Raw genomic sequence first — 22,723 nt, forward strand, 5'->3', positions numbered from 1 at the left:
CCCTTAGTGTCTCTTCCACCCTGGACTCTCCCCAGAACTCCAGGCCCATGTTGGCCCATCTACGCAGTGTATCCACTCAGAGCTTAAGTGACATTGTGATCTACAAGTCCAAATCTGAGTCCCTGTCCTCTCTCCTGGCCACCTCCTAGTCAGCCCCGCCATTCTTCCAAATGTTCCTGTCACCTAACACCCTACGTGAGAAAAGAAAATAAATCTTGGTGGCTCCACCTTCAAAACAATTAGAATCCAGCAACTTGTTACCACATCCACTGCCACCAGCATGGTCCAGGCATAAGAGGCTGCAGCCTTTCCCAACCTCCAATCTTAGTCAACATCAGCCCTGTTTTACAAATGGGGAAACTGAGGTGGAGGAGGCCTCCCCATGGTTGCACAGAAAACCCAGCAGGGCTAGCTGGAGCCTGGGCCTGCTACCACCTCACAGGAGCAGGTCCCCAGCTCCCAGGGGTGGGTTTGCTCTTGCAGCTGTACTAGCAGGTCTGACCACAAGGCCCGGCTGCACCGGCATGCCTGTGAGTGTCCCGGAGGAACAGAGACCTGCCAGCTGGGTTTATGTTTCAAGACGTCTGCCCTCACCCTTGACCAAGAGATCTTATAGGGAAACTGGGGCCAAGGCCGGGTGTGGGGGGAATGAGGAAGAGCAGGGACATCAGTGGGAAGCCGCCTGCCTGGAAACCAGAGAGTCCTCCCACCAGCCCCAGGATCTGCCCAGTTCACTTGGGGAGGCCAGAAACTGTAGAGCAGGCTGGGGATCGTTCAGCATTTATTTCATACAGCTGTTTAAAAAGCTTGTTTAAAATATAGATCATTATATATATACATTTATATATAAAATATATAAAGAAGAACTGAGGTAAACCACCCCAAAGAAAAAGCTATGTTTTATAAATATTTCTGTAGCTCCCACACCCCAAAGGAAAAAAAGAAAAAAACCAACAAAAACAAAAACGAAAATCAAAAACCATTTACAATCCAAGCTAGTGGTTCCATGTGGTGGGCCGAGGGCCCGGCAGAGCATTCCTGAAGCCCGGTGTCCTGGCCCTGAAAGGTCAAGTCCATAGTCTCACAATCCCTTGCTCCTGGCTCCTTGGACCAGCCTGGAAGGCAGCGCCTGGGCACTCCAGGGCCTGAGCTGCTAGGTTATTTTTAATCTTGTCGGTTTCCTTTGATGTCCGGCTCTCCTTCCAGAGTGACCAGGCTTTCTGTCCCCAGTAGCTTCCAAGGGGGTAAAGCCCTAGCCTCCTGCCACGCATGCCGGCATCAGGAATTCGAAAGGAAAGGTCCACGGGGTGTCTGCTGGCCCCGCCCTCGCTGCGCCGCCCAGAGTCCTCACCAGGGTCCGAGCCCCTGCCTGGTGGAGGTCGCGCCCTCACTTGCAGACGTAGCGCTCCACTGTGCGCTCACACCTGCGGCAGGTGACATAGCAGCACCAGTGGTATTTGCAGTGGCACCGCTCCACCACGCGGTCCGTGTAGGGGTTGTAGCCACGCCCGCAGCACATGAGGTCGCAGCTGTCACTGCCGTTGGAGGTCTTGTTGCACTGCCTGGAGGGTGGGGAACAGAGGACAGAGTGCTCAGTCCCCCAAGCCCAGTGCTGGGACTCCTAGCCCAGCAACCGACAGCCTCTAGGAGGCTTGAGCTCAGGAATTTTAAGTAACCCTCTTCCCTAGCGGTGCTTCTGCCTTCTTCCTGTTTCCAATAAGCTGTTAACAAAATGCTTTGGGTCTTCTGTTTCTGGAGGTATCTTGTTTCCATTTCTTCTAAATACTGGAAGGCCCTTCAAACCTGTCTAATCATCCTGCCTCCCTAGTTAATCTTTACTTATACCATAACAGATGTGAGGTTTACTTTTAGAATCCCAGGAAAAATTCTGAACACTAAAGATGGCACTGAACTCAAAACAAAGTGAGCTTGGGCACTGTTAGTGGGAGGAGGGGGCCTGCTGCCATGGGTTTCCCAGGGGTTGTGTATGTCCCTTCGGGATTTTATCTCCTTGGAGGTATGCAGGGTCCTTGGCTGGGTGGAATCACTGTGCCGTTACCTGATGAAACAGGCTCAGCTAAGGACAGAGGCCACTCCAACTCTCACCGATCCCTGGGCAAAGAGACTTGCATTGCATGGCACCAAAGCCACTGCGAGCCTTCTTCTCCTGAGCCACACAGAACACATGTCTGACAGCAGGAATCTAGGGGGAGCAGACAGGGTCAAAAGGATCCCCACAGCCATGTGGACAGAGGCACCCTAGAATGTCCAAAATGGGCAAGCCTTAGAGATGACTGAATCCAATCTTCATCTTTATTGATTGGGAAATTAAGGCAGAGAATGAAGATAGGGCTTGCCCAAGGTCACACAGGCTGACCACAGGACTTGTGACCGCTCAGGAAGGCTTCCTGGAAGAGGAGGGGCTATCTAGGCCAGGCCATGTATGAGCGGATGTCTAAAGGCAGAGAGGGGGAGGGTGTGGGGGATGGAAGGAGGAGCCCAGGCGAAGGAAGGCTAAGGACCTGATACAAGAACGGTGAGAAAATGGAGGCAGGAAGAGGCTGGGCCTGAGCGGGAGGGGCCCTGGGGTGAGGGAAGAGAAACCCTTGGAGAGAAAGTCAGCAGGTAGCCTGTATATGGGTTGTAAGCAGGAGAAGTGTCAGGAAGAACACATGCCCTAGACCAGACAGACCTGGGTTCCAACCCTAGCTCTGCTTTTTACTGGCTGTGTGACTCAAGCCCCTTTTCTGGACTTTGTTTAGCCATTCAACACCATGAGTCACCTGAAGCCCATCCTGTAGGTGACCACACCACCCTCAGTGGCAGGAAGTGGGCCGAGTGCCTTTTCCACTGCTTGATCCTTGGCATGCAATATCTGAAACCTGGCTCCTAGCACCAGAGCCAGACTAGGCTGGGGTGATACCTGGGATGGGAGGTGGGGACTATCGGACCATGGGCCAGACCAGGCTAGAGGGATGCCTGGGAAGTAAGGGCATGGGCCAGGCAGGGTGGGAGGACAGTTTCCAGGGGCCTCCAGGAGAAACATGACAAAGAGGGCTGGGGCTTCTGAGGCCTCAGTTTCCCCGGGGAGGGACCAGCCTCTGGAGTGATGTCACCTGTGCCCATGGCTGAGCTGTTAACCAGACCCGCTCACCTCCAAACCACTGCATGCCCAATCCCTAACCTAATCAGCCACACTTCCCTCCTCCAGGAAGCCTTCCTGGATGTCCAGGCTGGGTCAGGGCCTGCTAGGCTGCCCTCATCCCTGGGCTTCCTTCGCTGTCACAGCTTGAGCACTTGAGGTCTCTCTCCACCTCCACTCTGCTGCCTCCAGCCAGATCTCACTCCTTCCTATCTCCCTGGCCTGACCTGTTCCATCTTCACGCTGTCCGACTCCCTCAATCTGGCCTCCAGATGGGAGCTAGGCCTCCTCACAGAGCCTGTTGCCTTGGCTGTGGGGATGGAGCCCCCAAACCCGCCCTCCCCTCCTGGAGACAGGAACGTGGGCTCTGGAGGAAGCAGATGCTGGCTGGGCACCAACTATGTGCCAGACTTGTTCCCAGACACCCGCTCTCCATTCAATATTCCTCTAGCCCCACCGCACACCACTTTTGTGGAATGCTATTAGGGGCTCCTTAATAAAAGAGTTCCCTGGCCAGCACCTCTGGGAAACACAGGCTTAATCAGATCTTTACTACAGCTTCCTCGGGGCCTACATAGGACAGTATGTCCTGTGCCTGGTGCATGGCCCTGGAGTGCATCCCAGGCATTTCTGACCGGCTCTCTGTTCTAGCGGCTTAGGACTGGCTTCCTCCAGAAGATGCTCACCTGCTCCACCCAGCACACAGTAGGTCTACAGCCACCACCGGCCCCCCTCCTGCTGTCCTGGGTCAGGATGAGGCCATCTGTGGGGAGCCCAGCCCTGGCTCTGAAACTGGGGGCCAAGAGAGCCCCTGGGAGGACACATGAGGACTTGGGGACTGGGAGGAGCACTCATACATGCCAGGGGACAAGAATGCAAATTTCTCTGCAGAAGCCAGACAGATCTTGCTCTCCTTTGCCTCTGCAGACTTCCCGGGTGGTCGTGGCGGTTGCTACCTCCACTTTGCTGTGCCTCTCAGTTCCTCTTTGGTCCACAGGCAGATTGTAGGACATTTATCCTTCATCTGTTCATTTGACGAACATTGCTGAGCACCTGTTTTCTGTTGGTTGGGCAGCCTCCTCTTCTGTCTCCTGATATAGTCACTGCCTCTCCGCAAGAAGGGGAGGTGGGGTAGGGGCGCCTACAGCTTCCATCCCTGGGACCCCTGCCAGGGTGAGGTCCACTCAGCTTTCCTCGGGCCACCCCCTCCATTTAGCTCAAGTCCCCATGTGTGCCTGGTCCTGAGCTGGGGCACAGTGTCTCTTGGGGGCATGCAGCACCTTACCTGTCTTGTGTCCCATGGGATCCCACCTTCTCATTCTTCATGCAGAAGTCGGGTGAGCTCTGCAGATAAACAAGTTCCGAGTCCTTCACAGGCCGGATATCCAGGTCCTTGGGCACCAGGTGCTTGCGGGTGCCCATGGGTCGGTGCACAACCTTGGTGGCTGAGAGGTAGCGGGTCTTGAGGTCAGCAGCCACGTCCCGGAGCTCTGGCAGCCCCTTCCAGCAGGTGCGGATGGAGCAGGAGCCTGACACCCCGTGGCACTTACACTTCACTTCCAGAGAGGCACGCAGAGCCTGCAGACAGTGGGGGTGTCGGGCGGAGTTGCCAGAGCCTGGTCCCCCACCTGCCCGAGGACCCTGGGGCCCCACTGCCTGGATGGGTGCTCTCAGCAAGTCTTTGCCCACTTGATCCTCAAGGCATCAGGTGTTTAGCTCAAGGGCTGGGAGGTCGTGTAGGGTGCAGCTGAGAGGGGCAGGGAGAGCGTCGCATTCTCAGGGATAATGGGAGCCCTTGTCAAGTACCTTCTGTATACCAAGTGCTCTACACATAACAGGGGTCAGTCATCGTCACAGCCCTCCCAGAAAGTATCACTATTTACCCCACCTTAAAAGAAGAAAAGAAAGTTCAGAGAGGCTGAGTCTCACGGCCAGTGTTGCTCAGCTAGCAAACCGTGGAGTTGGGAATGGAAGCCAGGCCTGAGGGTGATTTCAAAAGCTGTGGCTTTTGATCATCTATGCCTTCTCTTTCCCACAAAACTGGAGCTGGATGTGGTGGTGGACGCCTGTAATCTCAGCATTTGGGAGGCTGGGGCAAAAGGATTGTGAGTTTAAGGCCAGCCTGAGCCACATAGAGACCCTGACTCAAAATAAAAGAAAGAAAACAACCTGAGCTCACGAAAGGCTTGTTGAAAAGTGGGGAGAAAAGAAGGGAAGGAGGGAAAGGAGTTGGGGAGGAGTGGGAAGGAGGGAGGGAGGGAGGGAAGAAGGGGCAGAGCGAATGTCTGGGGATGCCTCCTTCTGTCCATCCCCAGCTGGCTTTCCCCCTGCACTACCAGGGCTCCTGCCAGGCAGCCCTCTGCAAGCACCTCACCCCTCCCCATCTTCTTTGGTGTAACGCGGGCACATTATTCCTGTCTTGCAGAGTGTGGTAAGGATGAATGGGATGACATACATGAAAGGGTGTGGTGAGCTATAAAGCTAAGTCAATATTGGTTCTGAAAAATCAGTCAACCCACTATGATGGAGGAGGGAGGCTTGGGCCCAGGGGCTTGAGTAGACTCTAGTCTTGACTTCAAAAATGATTTGGTCCCACCACCTTCCCTGGGCCTCAGTTTCCCCATTTGTGCCTGAGGGGCAAGAGTTAGAAGCCTTCTGAGGGCCTTTCTATCTAAGCTTTTAAACTCTTTTTTGCAGAGGACTCACAGCTCTTGCCCAGACCTGTCCTGTCTGCCCTCCTGCCTGCCCTATACAGAGAGCTCAGAAGGTTCTGGGTCATCAGGGCCCACTTTCTGCACGGGCAAACTGAGGCACAGAGTGGGCATGGACTGGCCCCAAACTACTCAGTCAGTGAGTTAGTGAAGGGCCTGGTTAAAGTCCTGGGTTCCTTGTCCCTCATTAGTGGCAGAGAGTAGGGACTGAAGGAGTCCATCTGGATGGAAGAGCTGGAATTCGCTAAGCAAGGCCTGTGGGAGGCACAGGACTGAGTGAACACGACTGCAGGCACCTGCCACTGGGAGTCACCTGGGGAGGGAGAATCAGGCTCAGTTCCTGAGTGTAAGATGGGGAATGGCCTGGAGCTCCTGAGGCCACCGTGTGCCAGAGCTAAGCCGCTGCATTTGTGATCTCGCTGACTCTTCACATGGCCCTGCTGGGGACAGCAAGCTCTCCACAGAGGGCCCCGGGGACAGGCCGGGTGCGCCTGAGGGTGAAGTTGTCTCTGCACACTGGGGTGGGCAGTCTGTGCTCCTGGCTACCAGAGGCTCAGGGCTGGCCAGGGCGGTATGAAGTTTAATTTTCAAAAACGGAAACAAACTGTCCATTCACCTCTGCCCTCCCTCACCCTTTCAATGAGGTGAGAAATACATGAGCCACTGATAACAGTAGATGGGGAACTGCCTTTGGGAGGCTAGGCTGGGTTTGTGGGGACTCCCCACTAAATCCAAGGAGATGATTCCTTAGTAGGCTCCGCTGCCCACAGACCTCTCCATGCCCTGGAAGAAGGGCTGAGGAACACGTCAGAGAGGACTGAACCCCAATCCCCATTATATAATGGGAACAACTAAGGCCAGAGAGGAAGTGACTTGCCCAACATCACTTGGTGAGTTCAGAGCCAGAGCCAAGGCCAGAGCTCAGAAGTCCTGTCTCCCACCTCAGTGGTTCTTCTGCCCCGACAACCAAATCCTGGGGGAGCCCCTGGGGAAGAAGGGCCAAGCAAGCCCCAAGCGCTGGAGAGGGCAGAGCTGAGGGAGGTTGCAGGTGATGGGAGCCCACCCCCACCCCTCCATCAGGGACACTGCTAGCCCCTTTCCAGCCAATGGCACAAGCACACCATCTGGGGCGGGTGGGGTGGGTGGTTACCTGTCTCCCCACTTCACTGTTGTGTAGACGCATCAGTTTATTGGCTTGGGATCCTGTTTTTTTCACCTTCATAGGAGCATCGGAAAACTTGGCCCCCATGAGGAGCCCGTAGCTGAGGTTGTCCGCACATCCTCCCCAGCGGTTCCCGGGCCCAGGTGGCTCACCTGGCACAGGGCCGCAGGAGCAGCCGGGCAGGTCGCCAGAGGTGCAGGCCCGGGCGATGGAGTGGCTGATGGTGGCAGCCGATAGCGCATACACGAAGGCTGACTCCCGGGTCCCTGTGGGCCCAGAGGTCGTGGTCAGCCAGGTGGGATGATCCAAGGATAGGACCTGGTACAGGTCTGAGGTCCTCCTCCCCACCCACAGTGGGCTCAGGGTGGTACAAGAGGAGGACTGCACTGGGGCCATTAATCTGTCAGCTCTTCTCCCCTGCTTCTCCCACAAGTACCTCAGCTAATCAGCACACTCACTCCCAGTCCCACACACCCACAGGCACACACACACACTCCTGCACACCCTTGCAGCACTCTGCTTTGGCCTCTGCTTGCCCCACACTAGTGTGTACGGGTGCTCTACAGAAGTGAAAACTCAGGCCCCGAGTGCCACTAAAAACTCTTGACCTGATGGGGCAGGCGAGTGTGCAGAGGGCCTGCTGTGGGGTGAACTATGTTCCCCTAAAAGATATTTCCAAGTCCTGACTTGGGGTACTGGTGAGCATGACCTTATTTAGAAATAAGATCTTTGCATCTGCTATGGAGCTAAGATGAGGTCATCCTGGATCTGGGGGGCCAGAGCCAGTGGCCAGCACCTTAGAAGAGGAAAGTCTGGACACAGACACACAAGGAAGGAGAACGTCTGGAGATGACACCTTACTCAAAGATTCTGCTGCCCACAGCCCCTGCATGCTTTGGAAGAAGGGCTTAAGAAACACAGTAGATGGAGACTGTCGTGATGACCCAGGCAGGGAATGAAGCACTGCAGATGCAATTCAGTTGACACCAAGGGCTCCTAGGAACAGGAAATGAAGGAGGGAGCCCTGCTGCCACTTTGACTGCAGACTTCCAGCTTCCAGAACAGTGAGACAATACATTTCGGTGGCTTGAAGTCAGCCAGTTTGTGGTACACTGTGACAGCAGCCCCAGGAAACTAACACAGAGCCAACATGCCTCACTAGGGTGTCCTGGCCCTGCGGATGGGCCTGGTTCTATCTCTTAACTAGAAGTTGCTTCCCCTTCTGGAGCCCCGGTTTCCTTAGCTGTAGAACATGAGATAATACCTACCTCTCGGGCTCGCCCAGGCCTTCAAAGAATTCAGGAAGGAAAGGAGCTTTGCCCAGTGCTGTACAGACATTAGCTGTCACTGTTCAGGATCCGTGAGAGAAGTTATTACAGTGTAGGGGACAGATGAGAGCCATGAGGGTTTCTGCCTGTCAAAATCCTCTCTACTGTACCCCAGTCCCCTGACCCCCCTCCTCCAAGAAGCCTGCCTCACAGCTGTTCAGTCCCTAACCCCTTTGTGAATGGCACAGCAGTTTCCATCAGTCTGGTCTGGGATGGGCTGGGGTGCACCTGCCTGCTAGAGGGTGGGCTTCGTCTGCATATTTTCCTCCGTGTAAGCAATGACCTCGGGGCATGCTGCAGGCCTCTTGGGTCCTTCACTCATGCGTGAATTAGGGCTCAGGCTGCCCTGCGCTCATATATTCACTCTTCCATGCTTCTGCCTTCACTAATTCACGCCTGAATGCCCATATATATGAATGACGCATCCGCCCGCACATCTATCCAGCCATGCCTGCCTGTATCCATCTGTGCTTCCATCCACCTCTTCACTCACCCATCCACAGGCCCATAAATCCATCCATCCATCCATTCATCCATCTATGAATACATCCACCTATCCAAACACACAGATGTGTGCTGGAATCCCTCCACCCGCACCACACATATTCAGCAGCCCCGCAGCCCCCTACCTCTCTCCAGGTCAAGCAGGTAGTTGGGGGCAAGCTCGATGGAGGAGCAGTTCCAGCGCATGTCGGCGAAGGCCCTGCGGCAGGCCTTCATGACCTCGCGGGCGGCATGCATGATGGTGTGCATGAGCTCCAGGTTGCTGCGGCACAGCTGCACCTGCGCCGATACCAGGCCCTCCAGCTGCTTGCAGTGCTGCGTCTGGTTCAGCGCCAGGGCCGCTGGCGTCTTGGACAGTGCCCTGCACACCGCCAAAAACAAGCAATGGAAGAAAGACTGGCCACCCACCTGGCCCTGGCTTTCCCTTCGATGGACTCTGGAGCCTTTCTTGGAAGAGCCAGGATGCCAGGAGGGAAAGCAATCACCTGGCAGAGGAATGGTTCTCCCTCTAGCCTCTGTGTGACCTTGTGCACATCACTGTCCCTCTCTGGGCCACAACCATAACATAGGTTCACAACCTCCATCCTGCCTAGCCTATACGGTTGCACTAACAACAAACAGTTTTGCAATTCACAAAGTACTCTCATCTACCACAGCTGCAAATTATTACTTGATTCAACATTTATTCAGCACTGAGGAGCTGTGTATCAGCAACTGAGTCAACTGCTTGATTATTATAATCATAATAATTATACATACTATTAATTGAGCCCTTACTATATGCATAACATGACTGAGGAGCTTTCCATCATTGTTTCATTACTAAACCCAGTTATTACGTTGTAAAGTCCCCATCCATGCAAAGAATTTCCATTGAAGGATTGAAGGGCACTCACTTTTGTGATGACCAAAACTTGGAAATGTTTGTTTCTAATCCAGATTTTGCTGTTAACTTGCTGTGTGACCTTAGATAATTCACTGCTCCCCTGGCCTCAGTGTCTGTACCTGATTTCCCAGGAAGGGATCCAGTGAGACAAGGAATTTCCTATCACCATGCCTTTGCCCAAACTTGTCCTTATGCCTTTCCCCCTGCTCTTGTACTGAAATAAAGAAGTGAATTTTGTCTACCTGTGGGAGAAATGTTTACTAAGCGCTGACTCTTTCCAAACTCCTTTGGTAACGAACATGGTTTAAATCCTCCAGGATCCCCTAGACTCATGACTGGATCAAGCTATCAACAGCAAGAAGCCAAGGACCCAGCTGTTCTGGGTCCTGGCCTGGCCCAGGAAAGGCACAAGCTTTGGGCACCAGCAGTGTGGCCTGGGTAAATTACCCAACTTCTTTGAGCCTCATAATTCTCATCCATTAACAGTGATCATTTCTACTTCAAAAGGTTATGGAGAGACTTAAATAAGACAATGTATTCATGGCATTTGGACTATTCAGACGTGAGGCTCCCCAGCCTGTGCCAGGTGATTCTTGGATATGAGGAAGTGAGTAGACCTGGCTTCTAGCACAAGCTCTGCCCTTGGTGCACTATGCAATCTTGGGCAAACTGCTGCTTCTCTCTGAGCATCTGCTACAAAATGAATCAGAAAATATGCCCACACTCCTCAGTATGTTCATTTGCTTTCTCCTACCTCTCACTCTCTGCTGTGCCCCACTCACTCTATAACCCTCAAATATACAAATCTAATATAGACCCAGGAAGCAGGCCGAGGGCAAGCAGGCCTGGCCTGGTGTCTGTGGTTGGGGCGCTCTAACAGCTGTCTGAGACCGACCGTGGGTGGCCTGGCCAGTCCCCCTCACTGTGGTCCCTGGCCTGATTCCACACTCCAAGTCATGAGCAGGGAGATGCTGGGTGTGTCTGGGTGCCACAAAGTGGCCTCGGACACAGCTTCCTGACCTCACCTTCTAGGGGACTCGCCTTCCGAGAGCCCTGACTGGGTGGGCTTTGACCACACAGAGGCAAATGTCGTCACCTCTGCAGGGTCCCAGTGTTTAACAGCCCCCACTTCTCCCCAGCAAGTGTCCACGGGCCATGCCCACGTGTGCACAGCACTTCTCAGCGCTCACAGTCTCTCACTTCACGCCTCAGGGCTGGCCTGGGTGAGGTGATCATAAATGAGGGCGCTGAGGTAGAGCCTGGGGCAGCGCTTGCCCAGCACCCCTAGCCAGCCCAAGCTGCCCTGGGCTATCCACAGGGGCCTGCCCTGATCGCACTCTGCCCTCTGTTTTCGCCCGCTCCCTCCCCTCCGCGTTCAGCCAGCTTTCTCAGTTTTGAGTAGGAAAGATTACATGAGCAACAGCAAATCAAACATCTGGCCTCACAGCGGACATGCAGTGGGCACTCAAGCCGCATGCACTGCCACCTTCCAGGGCTTTCACCTAAGCTCCTGCCCTAGCCAGGAAGTGGGCTGATGGGGGCGAAGCTTTTCCTGCAGAGTGCAGGGCAGCAGCGCTTGAAGGCTGGGTGCTGCGGCTCTTGGGGATGGGAGCTCTGAGGTGCTGCTACCTGGCTCCCATTGGCTGGGGACCCTGGGGCCGCTCTGGGGTCTCAGCTCCCATCTGAAGGCAGCAGGCAGCAGCTTCCCTGAGAGGTAGGCTGGCGCCTCCCAGATGAGGCTCAGACCCTCTCAGAGGATGTGTGGGAAGTTGTTCTACGGACACCTGGAGGTGGGGGTGCAGCCAGCGCAGAGCCCCAGGGAGCTGCCTTGGGGGCTGAGGGAGCTGCTGGCTGGGACAGGCTTGCCAGCCCGGCTGGAGGGGAGCGGCTGATTCCCTGTGTGGGGGAGGCCCACCCACAGGAGCCCCAGGCAAGGCAGCAGACCCAACTGCCCAGAAGGGCCCGGTCATCTGGTAATTAGTGGTAATGACCGTTTCTAAGTAAACCCCCCTTGGGGAGGTAATCAAGGACTAAGGCAGCAGGCGAGGGAGTCACCGGTGTGGACATCTCTCCAGGCTTGCCTCACGCCAGCAGACCCCTAATTGGAAACATTCTGGTTTATCTAGGGGAAGGGGCATGGGGGAGCGGGTGGAAGAAAGGACAGGAGGGAACAGAGAGTTCACAGGCAAGGCTGTGCCAGTGGCTCTACATGGGCGGCCACAGGAGCTGGCTTTCTGGGGCTGGCTTGGCTCGTCCATTCACCTTCCATGTGACCTTGGCAAGTCACTGACCCTTGCCCAGCCTCAGTTTCCCCATCCAAAGCAGTCAGCGCCTATGACTAACGTGAGGCTCCCACTGCAAGGACATTTTACAGAAATACAAGTTGGACAAATAGCTATACCTTCCACCCATCGCCCAAGGGACAATCCTCCCTGTCTTTTCCATTCCACCAGCCCATCTCCATGCCTCCCCAGGAGGTTCTTCCCTCACTGAGGCCTCTGCAGGGCGACATATCTCCTGCCAGGCTGCTGCAGTCTCCTCACTGTGCCCTGTTAAGCTATTTTCCAGAGCTGCCCCCAGTAACCCTGCCCTCAGGCAGTTCTCGGGCACCTGGCCCAGGTAAGGCCACCTTCAGCCTGGGCCTCCTTCCCCAGCCCACCCATCACAGCATCCCTTTCCCCTGGGCACAGGGCAGGATGAGTTCTCAGCCAAAGACCTGGCATCCAGGCTTCAAGTGCCAGGGCCCTAAGGTGTTTCATTTGAAGTCCAGCTGCTCAGACTGCATGGTACCTACCCATCCATTAGCTGGTACATCCTTGGCAGAGGTGGGCTCCCAAGGCCTTGGAAGGGCCCCCACCAGCATACCCAGAATTAGCCTGGCAGCCCCTGATTCCCCCAAAGAGAGAGATGGGATGAGGTCAACAGTTAGGTGCAGGGTAGGTCCTGACATCAACAGCCGCACTTCCAGGATGAGGAGGACCCTGGGGAGGGCTGCGGGCTGGCTGGGGCGGGGCAGAAATCTTGCCCAGGTAGCCTGGTGGTTCTGCCTGTGTGGGCCAGGCTGACCTGGTGTACGAGAACAATGAAGCCTGAGGAAACCCTGTTCCCCAAACCAGATACTTGTGCCCCACCTACTTACTGCCCTTTGGGCTGTCCTGGGTCACACCTCGTCCTGGCACCCCAGAAGCAGGGAGGACAGAAGAACCCGGGATCCAGCAAACTCAGCCCCGCTCTGGGCTTCCATCTGCCCCCGGGGCGGCCTTGGGGAGCCTTGTCCTCTACTGCAAGTCATGATTCCTTGGTGAGGCCCTGCATCTAGGAACTGGGTCTCAGAACTATCCCCTTTTCCCCAGCCATGCCAGGCTCAGGGAGAAGCCCCCAGGTGGTAAGGCCTGAAAGTCCTTCTGTTCCCTCAGGGATCTGTCCCAGGGCTTCAGGGCCAACAGGAACCAGGCCAGCTCCTTTCCTACACTGAGTAGATGGGGAAACTGAGGCTGGTGAAGGGCCTAGAGCCTCCAGATCCCATCCTGCCTAGAATGCATTGCCAAGACCTTAAGGGAGGAGCTCCAGCTGGGGCTGTCCCCCATCTGGTGCTCCACTCCACTTTGCAGCTGTGATGTCCCTTTTATGCTCTCCTGGGACTTCCTGAGAGGCCCCACCCCTTTGTGAGTGGCAGGTGTGGGCCTGCCCAGGGTGGGGGCAGTCTTCCTGGGCCTCTCAGCCAACCTGGGCCTGACCTCCACAGGGCAGCTACCATGGCTCACAGGGGATGCAACCACCCTCTGCCCCTCCCCACCCAGAGCAGCCAGGGAGGTGGGCGACCCAGACCCCTCCCACATCTCCTGGTCTGGAGTTTCCTAGCACCTGGCTTGGGAGGAAAGGTATGGGAAGGGTTCGGGGTTTTTGTAGCCAGGTGCTCCTATGGGCAGGCAGGTCCTGACCCCGCTCCTACCCGCATCCCATCTGCTCACGCTGTCCCAGGTGCCCACCAGGTGGGCATCCCAGGTCACTGAGCCACATCTGGCTTCAGTCCCTATGCCAAATGTTCCTTTCATCTCCAGGTCACTTTCCAAAGCCCAGGGACTGCTCCAGGACAGCTAATTTTCCAGGATGGGTCCCCACCCTCTCACCCACATTGTCCCACTGGCCTAGGGCTTGCTGTGACCAACAGGCCATAGCAAGACTGCCCAGCTCAAATTCTGCCTCTATTACCCACTGGCTGGGACAACCTGTTGGTTACAGAACACCCTCATGCCCGTTTCCTCTTCCATATGAGTCAGACAATGGCTGAAGCCATGGCACAGGGTGCTAGGGAGATTTAAATGAAACCATATACACAGGCATTTAGAACTGCGCCTAGCAGGCAGCAAGCCTGTGTGTGTGTGTGTGTGTGTGTGTGTGTATGTGTTATCTATGTGCGCATGCATGTATTTATGTGCGCGCTCATACACATAACTTTTTTTTTTTTTTTTTTTTTCAGTCCTGGGGATAGAACTCGGGACCTTGCCCTTGCCAGGCAGGCACGGTGCCACTGAGCTACATCCCCGGCCCCTACACACAACTTATTCTTTGTTTTGTTTGTTTGTTTTGTTTTTGATACTGAGAATCAAACTCAGGATCTTGCGCTTGCAAGGCAGGTGCCAGAACCACTGAGCTAAATCCCTGGCACATAACTTATTCTTAAACCCCACTCCTCCCACTTCTCTTCTACCTTAGCTCCAGCAAGAGCTTAGTCATTATCAAGAAATTTGGTTTCTTGGAGTCCATCAGTCTGGATTCTGATCCTACAGCCACCAGGAATCAGCTTTGAGACCTTGAAGGAATTACTTAACCTCTCTGTACCTTAATTTCCCTACTTATAAAATAATAATGCTAAAACTATCACCTACCACATAAGAGTAGTAAATCACATGACAGCTCTTGGAGCTATGTCTGGGCACTTACTAGCAGGTGCTTGTGGCTCCTGGTCCCTCCAAGCTTCCCTGAATGATGGTCCTGCCTCCACGATCTGCCTGCGGTGTACCTGGGATGCCCACTTTCATTCCATCTCTGCCCATCACAACCCTCTCTGCCCTCCCCAAGCGAGCCACAGTCACCTCCCTTGGGTGGAAGTGGCTGCACCTTCTCTGGGCTCCCATGCCTTCTCTCCCAGGACACAGACAACTCTCCGACACCTTGTATTTTTACAAGAGGCTGGGAGATGCTGAGTGTGCCCTCTTCTGTCGCAGCCGGCCTGTGTGGTACGGATAACCTGGTGTTGGGCTCAGCCAGCAACTGACCTGGCACAGGCCAGCTTGGGGGCTGCTATGAGTCACACTTCAGTACCCCTACTGCAGGGCAGGGATGACAGCAGTGTCTCCATGACTCTATGAGGACCCAATGTCACTCAAGTCCAGTTCCCGGCCTCTAGGGCTCCTTGTGCCTTTCTGCAAATCCTTTCCAAAAGGGGGTGGTGGGTGAGGGGTGCTTCCCTCACTGACCCCAGGTTCTGCTAGCAGGAAGAACGCTGGGTGCTCAGCAGGAGGAGGAAGGTGATGGCTTCTCGCAAGGATCACGAGGGACAGCTAGGAGGATCCCATGCCACAGACCACCAGGCCAGGCTTCTCCTTGCAAACAGGAAGCGCAAGAAAATGGGGTTCCACTTGAGTCATCAATTAATCGATAACTCAGCCCAGAAGGGGCAGGGCTACTGACCTCGAGAATGTTTGCTGGTGGCCCAGCTGCTATCACCCAGTCTTTCAGCTAATCCACAAAGCCTTCTAGGGCCCCTCCCCAGCCCCCATAATCGGTCCCCTGCTGTTTTATCTGCTTGCTCCCTGCCCTGCACCAGCTCCAGTCTGTCTTGGACTTCCCCACCTGGGGCCTTGCTCCTCCAACAGTGGGCTCTCCTCCCTAATGCCCCCCACTAGCTCCCACCAAATCCACAGCAGCCAGGGCAAACCCTGGAAAATCTCTCCAAAGTCCTGTTGTGTGACCTCCCTCCATGGCTGTCTTCCGCCTCTGGGCCCCCACACAGAGGCACAGGTCTCTCCTGGACACTTGGACATTTGTGGAGTTATTTACAGCCGGGGCTTATCTCTCCCAGCCCAGGGCAGCTCCTCCAGGAAGGGCTGGGTGTCACTCCTCTGTCCTGCACAGCCTGGACAGAGGGCACCCCCGTAGAGAGGAGGCTCTCCTACCACCTCGCAGGGGTGGCTTGGACCTACAGGAACAAGTGTCCACTCCTGACAGCTAAGGGTGTCTCTCAGGAGCCTCTTCTCCGGGGTCGGAGGAACCTGGAGATTACCCTCCTTCGACGGGGGCTCTCAGAGGCAGAGGGACACTTCCCCAAGGTCACCCAGGTGCAGGGGTCAAGACTGCCTTTGCAGACCTCCAGCTAGGGACAAGGAGGCTGAGCTGAAACGCTCCTGAGCTGCCCCCCTGCCTAGAGCAGACCCTCCTGACCGCATCCTTTTCCTTTTAGAGCTCCCCTTCGAAGGTCCGCAGCACCTCCTTTCCAGGACGCAATTCCCTCGCCCCACTTCGAAAGCCCCGGAGAGGTAAGGACGGCATTTTACACAGGAGGAAACCAACCGAGGCCTAAGGATGGCTTTCCCAACCCCCGAGTCGACTTGGGATCCTGGGTCTGGGCACGCTTGCTCAACCCACGGGGACCCCTTAACGCCCTCCGCTGCGCCCAGCCGCCCTCCCCGGCCTGTCTGTGGACTCAGGGTCCCTACTTACAGCCACTTGATGCCATAGCACACGCCAGTTTGGAGCGCCAGGGCGAAGAGCAGCGCCTCGCAGACCTGCGGCCGCGCCCTCATTGTCGCGCGGCGGGTGCGCCCCGGGTCGCACCCAGCAGGAGCAGCCCCGAAGTCCCGCCGCTGGTACAGCCACTGCCTGGTCCTGCGCGCACGCCGCCTGCAGTCGGGAGAGCAGGGCGGCGCGTTAAGGCGGCGCGCGGGCGGGCGGGAGGCGTCTTATTCAAATTACAAAGGAGGGGTCGCCCGGGGAGGCCGAGCGGCGCGCGCCCCTCCCGCCCCCTCCCCTCCCCCCTTCCCGCCCGCGTCGCTGGGACCCGCGGCGTCTGGCTTGAATTCGGCGCGGTCCAGGGGGAAACCCTGACACACAGACACCAACCGACCGGCAGAAGGGAGATGAGCAAGGGATCTTGGCCCCTTGGCCTGGGATCTGGGTTCTCATCCCCACGATATCATTAGCTAATATGGCCTTAGCAATTCTCCTGCCCCGCCAGGCCTCAGTTTACCTCTTCTGTAAAATGAGATGATTTGGGCACAATTTTTTTTGGTACCGGAAATCGAACTCAGGACCTTGCACTTGCAAGACAGGCGCGGCTCCACTGAGCTAAATCCCCAGCCCCAGCAATTCATCTTTTATAAAGAACGTTCTTCTAACATGTTTCTGCCTTTGCTTCTAGCAGCCTTAGGACAGACACTATCTCTGTCCCCATTTCACACTGAGGAAACCGAGGCCCAGAGATGTGAAATGGGATGTTCAGCTCAGGAGGTGCAGGTCAGAGCGTGGGGTTCTGCTCTCACGTCTACTGGTTTCCGGTGCGACCAGACAGGACATGAGGGCTTCTCTGGGCAACGGCTTTTCAGTCTGGGAAGGGGAGGATGAGAAACAGGGCGGCAAGATTTACTTGACCACCCGACAGCGGGTGTGTGGGATGTTGCCTGCGGCCGCCAGGAGGCACCCCAGGGCCTCCGAGGAGCCGCTACCCCTCCGGGTCGCAGCCCGCAGAGCTGCTTTCTGCGGCTTTTTCCCCTCTTCATTCTCACCTCATTAACTCCCTTCCCAGCTTCTCCCAAATTTACCAACACCTGGCCTTCGCCCAGAGTTATACACAGCCCAAGCCCCTCTCCCCTTGGGAGATACAGAGACAAAGGGATTCCTTTCTAACGGGTTTGCAGTTGGAAAAAGGAGGTGCCCGACCTCGCAGCGGGGAGGGCCGCTGGAGCTGGAAGAGAGGGTCCTCAGCTGACTCTCTGAGCTTTGACAAGCCCCCAACCACCCCAGCCTCAGTTTCCCCTTCTATGAAAAAACCGCACTGGACTTCACGCGTCTTTCCAGCCTCTCTACCTGAGCCTGTGAGCGCCCTTTCGCTGTTGCTACTATTACGTATACTTGTGTAGTATGTGCATGTGTGTGCTTTAAGTACGCGAGTGAGCGCGCGCGCACACACACAACTCCACTATTTTGGGGGGCCTTCTGTCATAACTCTGAGGAAGGCAAGGAGAGAACCCCAAATTACATTTTTGCCTCCTCCACACTGTCCCCCAGCGAAGCGCCCAACACAGAGGCGCTCAGTACAAACGAGTCCAGGCAGGGGCCTCAGCGGAGGTCTCCGTGTAGCTGAGCCCCTCCGTCCACCACGTCTGTCTCCAAACCCCTAGTCCTGGGAGTTTACCGCACTCCTCAGAAGGAGACAAATATCTGTTGGCTGGTTGGGGGATCGAAACTCCAGTCACTGACCCTCCACTTGTGCTCCCTACAAGCCGCCGAGGGTTCCTGGGCGGGGAGGAGGCAGGCGCTGTGCGCAGAAGGCGCGTAGACTTACAGCGGGGAACAGCGTCTAGCCTGACTCTCGCAGAGTCGCACAGGTCCCACAAGACGAAGACCCAGGCCTCCAGCTACTCCTTGCGCCGTCCGAGCAGCCCCAGCGGTGACGGCTTCTCGCTCCGCCTCCCTAGATCGCCGCTGGGGGAGGCGGCTCTTGGCCTGGGCCTCTAGTCCTGACGGATTATTCTTGTCCCATGTAAGAACCAGGACAGCCACGCAGGCTGCTGGGTCACCCTCAGCTGCGCCCGGCTGGTCAGCGCGCACTCGCCTCCCGGCGCCCCCGGCCCGCCAGAGGGCGCTAAGCCCCGGTTCCAGGTGGGATCAGCGGCAGCCTCCCGCACTGTGGGACTTTAGGCAAGACTTCTCTTCCTGCGCCGGGTGTCCCAGTCTGGGCTTGAGATGAAGTGTGGAGTGAGTGCCCTCTCAGTCCTGGTCGTTCTGTAGGACATCCACTTGCCTGCACTGCCCGGCCCCTTGTTTCAGGCCCTGCGCGGAGCCTCCCTGGGGTCAGGCTCACCGTGTGTCCGCGTCATAGCGCAGGGTCTATGGAAGGTTAGAGTTCCTTCCGACTCCACCAGGGAATAGGTCCAAGACACTCCACTTGCAGCAGGGTGTGAAAGGGGCTGCCCCAGGCTGTGCACACGCTGGACAGCGCGAGCAGCAGCCCCAACGCCGCGCGGTCAACAGGTGGCCCTAAGACCGGTATGGAGGTTTCTAGAAGCCCCGCCGCTCAGGCAGCCTCCATTCCGAGCCCAGCCGGAGAGATTTGCAAGGCCTTAGTTACCCTGATGCGCCAGTGCTGGGCCGGGACCCGGCGCCCCGCGCGGGGGCAGGATCCATTCCTCGAGTTAGGCCGGCGCCCGCGGATGCAGAAGCCTTGGGCAGCGCAGGCCTCAAAGCAGACCCAGGGACGCTGAGCTTCAAGGTTACCTGCGAGGAGGAGCGAGGCCTGGCCAGCAACCCAGCTGTGACCGCAGCCTCCAGTCTTTCAGACCTATCTGCTTGGCTGCGGACGCCGCTCCGGGTCACCGCAGAGACCGGGTATTTTGGAAGAGAATAGGGAGGGTAGGGAACCCGAGGACCCTCCTGCTACCCCACTGGAGCTCGAATCTGAGCCCCCAAGGACTATGCAGGACAAGGGGGCACCCCAGAGAGGGGAGTGGAGGTGTGGGGCTCTGGTGCGAGCTCAACCAGATGTTCCAGGGCGGCTGCGGGGCCCCAAACCCCAGCCTGCTGCTCAGGTCTGTAAACAAACTCGGTTCTCCCCTTACCCTCGTTGCCTTGGAGAGCCATTCACAAAACAAGGCGCCTGCTCCCCACCTCCCAGTTCGGTAGGAGCTCCCTTAGTTCCCTGCCTTTGCCACTCTCTCTGGCCTCGCCACACACACCCTCTGCTTCGGGATCCAAGTCTCCCACCCCCGGGATGGCTCGGGCATGACCTCATCTGCGGGCTGGCTGGGAGGGAGGGGGTCCGAGGCCTGCGGTGGGGGACAGGGCCCGGAGAGCTCCGAGAGGGCCACAGGGACCTCGCAACCCACTCCACTCCGCATCCCCAGGCCCATGAGGTTTCTCTCAGAAAGTGGAATTCCTCCGAGTGCCGCCGTTGGAGAGGCTTGGAGGAGGAGTTGGTTTGCTTCCCCGGGTTCCCCAGGGGATCCCAGCGGGTGCGCAAGAAACGCCGTCACCCTCGGCCTCGGCGGCCCCCGGTGCCCTAGCGGATCGCGGCTGAGCGTCAGGTCACGACCACTGCTCACCTCTCGGGCGCTCTCCGGTCGCACCCTGCGTGCCCTGCTGCCCCGGTCAGTTCCAGAAGCGGAAAGCGCGGTCCGCAGCGAGCCCGAGCGCACTTGGGCTAGAGGCGAGGGCGCCCTCTGGTCGAAGCGGCAGGAGAAGGACGGCGGGACCGTAGCGTGAGCTCCGGCTGCTCTGGGCTGTGCTCAGTTCACCCTGGCCGGCGCTTGCCTGCTCGCCGCGGCTTTCTTGCCGGCTCAATCTGCGTTGCAGCCTGCCGCATCTGCTTTATAAGGCGAGGGCGGCCGCTTTGATCCGCCCACGTCAACGTGCCGAAACCCCACCCGGTGGCTCTGCGCGAGCTGGGGGCGGGGGAGGGTTCTTGCGGGCGCCTCGGACCCACGGCGCCGGTCCGCCGCTCCAGAAGACTTCACACCCTGTTGAGGTACAGAGGCGGACTTGCTCGCTCGCCACAGCTGCTGTTTACTGAGCGCATGCCATACCTGCTGCATACCTGCTGAGTGCCAGAGACGCACAGGGCCCACGTAAGGCCCAGCTCAAATCCTCGCAGCAACTGGGCGAGGAATCTCAACCTGCCAGAGGGAAGTCGAACTTGGATCTCAGTCTGGGGCCCTCACATCTCTAGGCGTTAGTCTTTCAGCTTGCTTCTTACAGGTACCAGAAGTCATAAGACCGGTGCTCCTGTCTGGGTCCTGGTGCTTTGTGACGCCATCTCTCTTGGCCTCTGGTTCCAGTTCTAGAGTCAGGTCAACGATCCTATCCTCTCAGCAGAAAAAGGAGGCACTGTAAACCTTAGACGCCAAGCTTGGCCGGAGTCCTAGCTCAGGGAATAACTGCTGGGGCTGGGCCACCGCTTCCACCAACCAGACCTGCAGCAAACCCCAAGTCGGGTCGCCCCCTGTTTCTCGCTGTCCACCGGGTGCAATGGTTTTATAAGCTTCTGTCTTCCCCACTTCTGGAAACTCCAATATCAGAACGTTCTTGAGCATAAGCCAGTCATTAGCAGAGAGGGAATGGAAATTTAGTGAGGAGGGGCTTGTTTGGGGTCCCAAAAAGTGCCTGATATTTCCCCCTTTCCGTGAGATTCAAATGAAGTGGCACTCACAGGCTGCCTCCCAACCTGATCACAGGCACCTCCACATACAACACACAATGCTCACATCAGCCCCCTAGACCCACAACCACAACCACACATGGACAGCCAGTCCCCCTTGCACCTAGAGCTGGGCCATATTGCCACAAATGGTCACAAACACACTACTAAGGAGGTCCTTGGACACATCATATACCCCCACACACTTAGTAGCATGTAGCTGGGAAATGGCCATACACAGTCATTCGGATGAGGCCGAACACAGACTGCCCCCAATCACTTCATGCACGAACAAGTTTCCATACACACTGAGACCACACACACAGCTCCCAAGCCTGCTGCACCAGCTGCACATATATCCTGCACGGTCACAGAACCATCCCTGTGAACACACCCTGGGACATCTCCATCTCTGAGCCTAGAACACTGGGATCAGACTATAAAAGCGATGGGGGGCTGGGGATTTAGCTCAGTGGTGCTGCCTCCTGCCTCGAAAGCACAAGGTCCCGAGTTCTATCCCCAGTACCAAAAAAAAAAAAAAGCCAATAAATTTATGGGCCGGGGATTTAACTCAGTGGTTCTGGTGCCTCTCAAGTGCAAGGTCCAGAGTTCGATCCCCAGTATCAAAAAAAAAAAAAAAGCGATAGGAAGGTAAGGGGGCTTTGGGTGAGGCATTGAGGAAGTGAGAGGAGAGCAAAGCTGGGGACAAGGGCCTCCAGGAGCTCAGACATGGCCCTGTTTCCCCTGTCCCACCATCACCACACCAGAGCCATTCTAGGTGGCCTCTGTCTGACTAGGATGCACTCCTTCTGCTCATCTGAGAAGCTAGTTCTGTAGCCCCCAAACATCTGCACAAGCAGGGCTTCCACCAGAAATCTTCTGGCTCCCAGCTGGAGTAGTACCCAAGCAATCTGGAATCATAATATACATTTCAGGTTCCACTATAGACTTTGCCCAATTTTATTTGTACCTGTGTGTAATCTTGAGCAAGTTACTTAAACTCTCCAAGACTTAGTTTTCTCCCTCATAAGAAGAGAACACTGTAATACAGTCCCACAAAGTCTTCTACATTATCCACAATCAAGATTAGTGTCCTCATTTCACAGATGTGAAAGCTGAAGCTCAGAAAGACATCCTGACAAGTGCTGGAGCTGATACTCAAACCCAGATCTCTCAGCCCAGGGTCCACTATAGCTGTGGCCTGCAGCGAACAGGTCAGAGGTGTAACTTCCCATTGTCTTATCAGAGTTGGGGGAGGCCAAGAGAGAGTCCCAACCGGCTGAAGCCCAACCCTGACCTCTCCTCCCCCAGCTACCCAGGTCTGTCCCATGGACTAAAATCTGGGCTTAGCTAGGGCTGGAACCCCCTTGCCAGGGAAGGGAGGTATCAGGGAGGACTTCTAGCTTGGATTGACAGTCAAGCAGGACCTGGAGCAAGGGTCTGCCCACCTAGTCCCCCAGCCCCTTGGCCGTGTAACAGGATATACTTTAGCAGTGGATTCCCTGAAACCCTTGAAAGTATTGAGTGTCATCTTTAGAATGCACTGACCTTTCCCCTTCCCTCTTCATTCTCCTTCCTTG

General features: G+C 56.3%; 1 protein-coding gene across 4 annotated transcripts; it reads right to left on the reverse strand.

Moving 5' to 3' along the window:
- Positions 1–755: 755 nt before the first annotated feature.
- Wnt11 (Wnt family member 11) lies at positions 756–21,558 on the reverse strand. 4 transcript variants are annotated; one of them, XM_004863211.3, is made up of 6 exons: positions 20,053–21,558; positions 16,457–16,636; positions 8,973–9,208; positions 7,004–7,281; positions 4,428–4,720; positions 757–1,562 (listed from the first exon to the last, which is right to left on the reverse strand). In XM_004863211.3, the coding sequence occupies exons 2-6, from the start codon at positions 16,537–16,539 to the stop codon at positions 1,388–1,390; spliced, it is 1,065 nt and encodes a 354-aa protein (XP_004863268.1). In that variant the 5' UTR covers positions 16,540–16,636; positions 20,053–21,558; the 3' UTR covers positions 757–1,387. The 4 variants fall into 4 exon arrangements, with proteins under 4 accessions (XP_021098940.1, XP_004863268.1, XP_021098939.1 ...); XM_021243280.2 differs by lacking the exon at positions 20,053–21,558 and adding an exon at positions 18,297–20,021; XM_021243281.2 differs by lacking the exons at positions 8,973–9,208; positions 16,457–16,636; positions 20,053–21,558 and adding an exon at positions 7,877–8,008 and having other exon boundaries at positions 756–1,562; positions 7,168–7,281.
- Positions 21,559–22,723: the final 1,165 nt, after the last annotated feature.

This window comes from Heterocephalus glaber, unplaced genomic scaffold, assembly GCF_053883595.1.
Source record: "Heterocephalus glaber isolate CG9 unplaced genomic scaffold, H.glaber_assembly_v1.0 deba00001428, whole genome shotgun sequence".
Classification (NCBI taxonomy): domain Eukaryota; kingdom Metazoa; phylum Chordata; class Mammalia; order Rodentia; family Bathyergidae; genus Heterocephalus; species Heterocephalus glaber.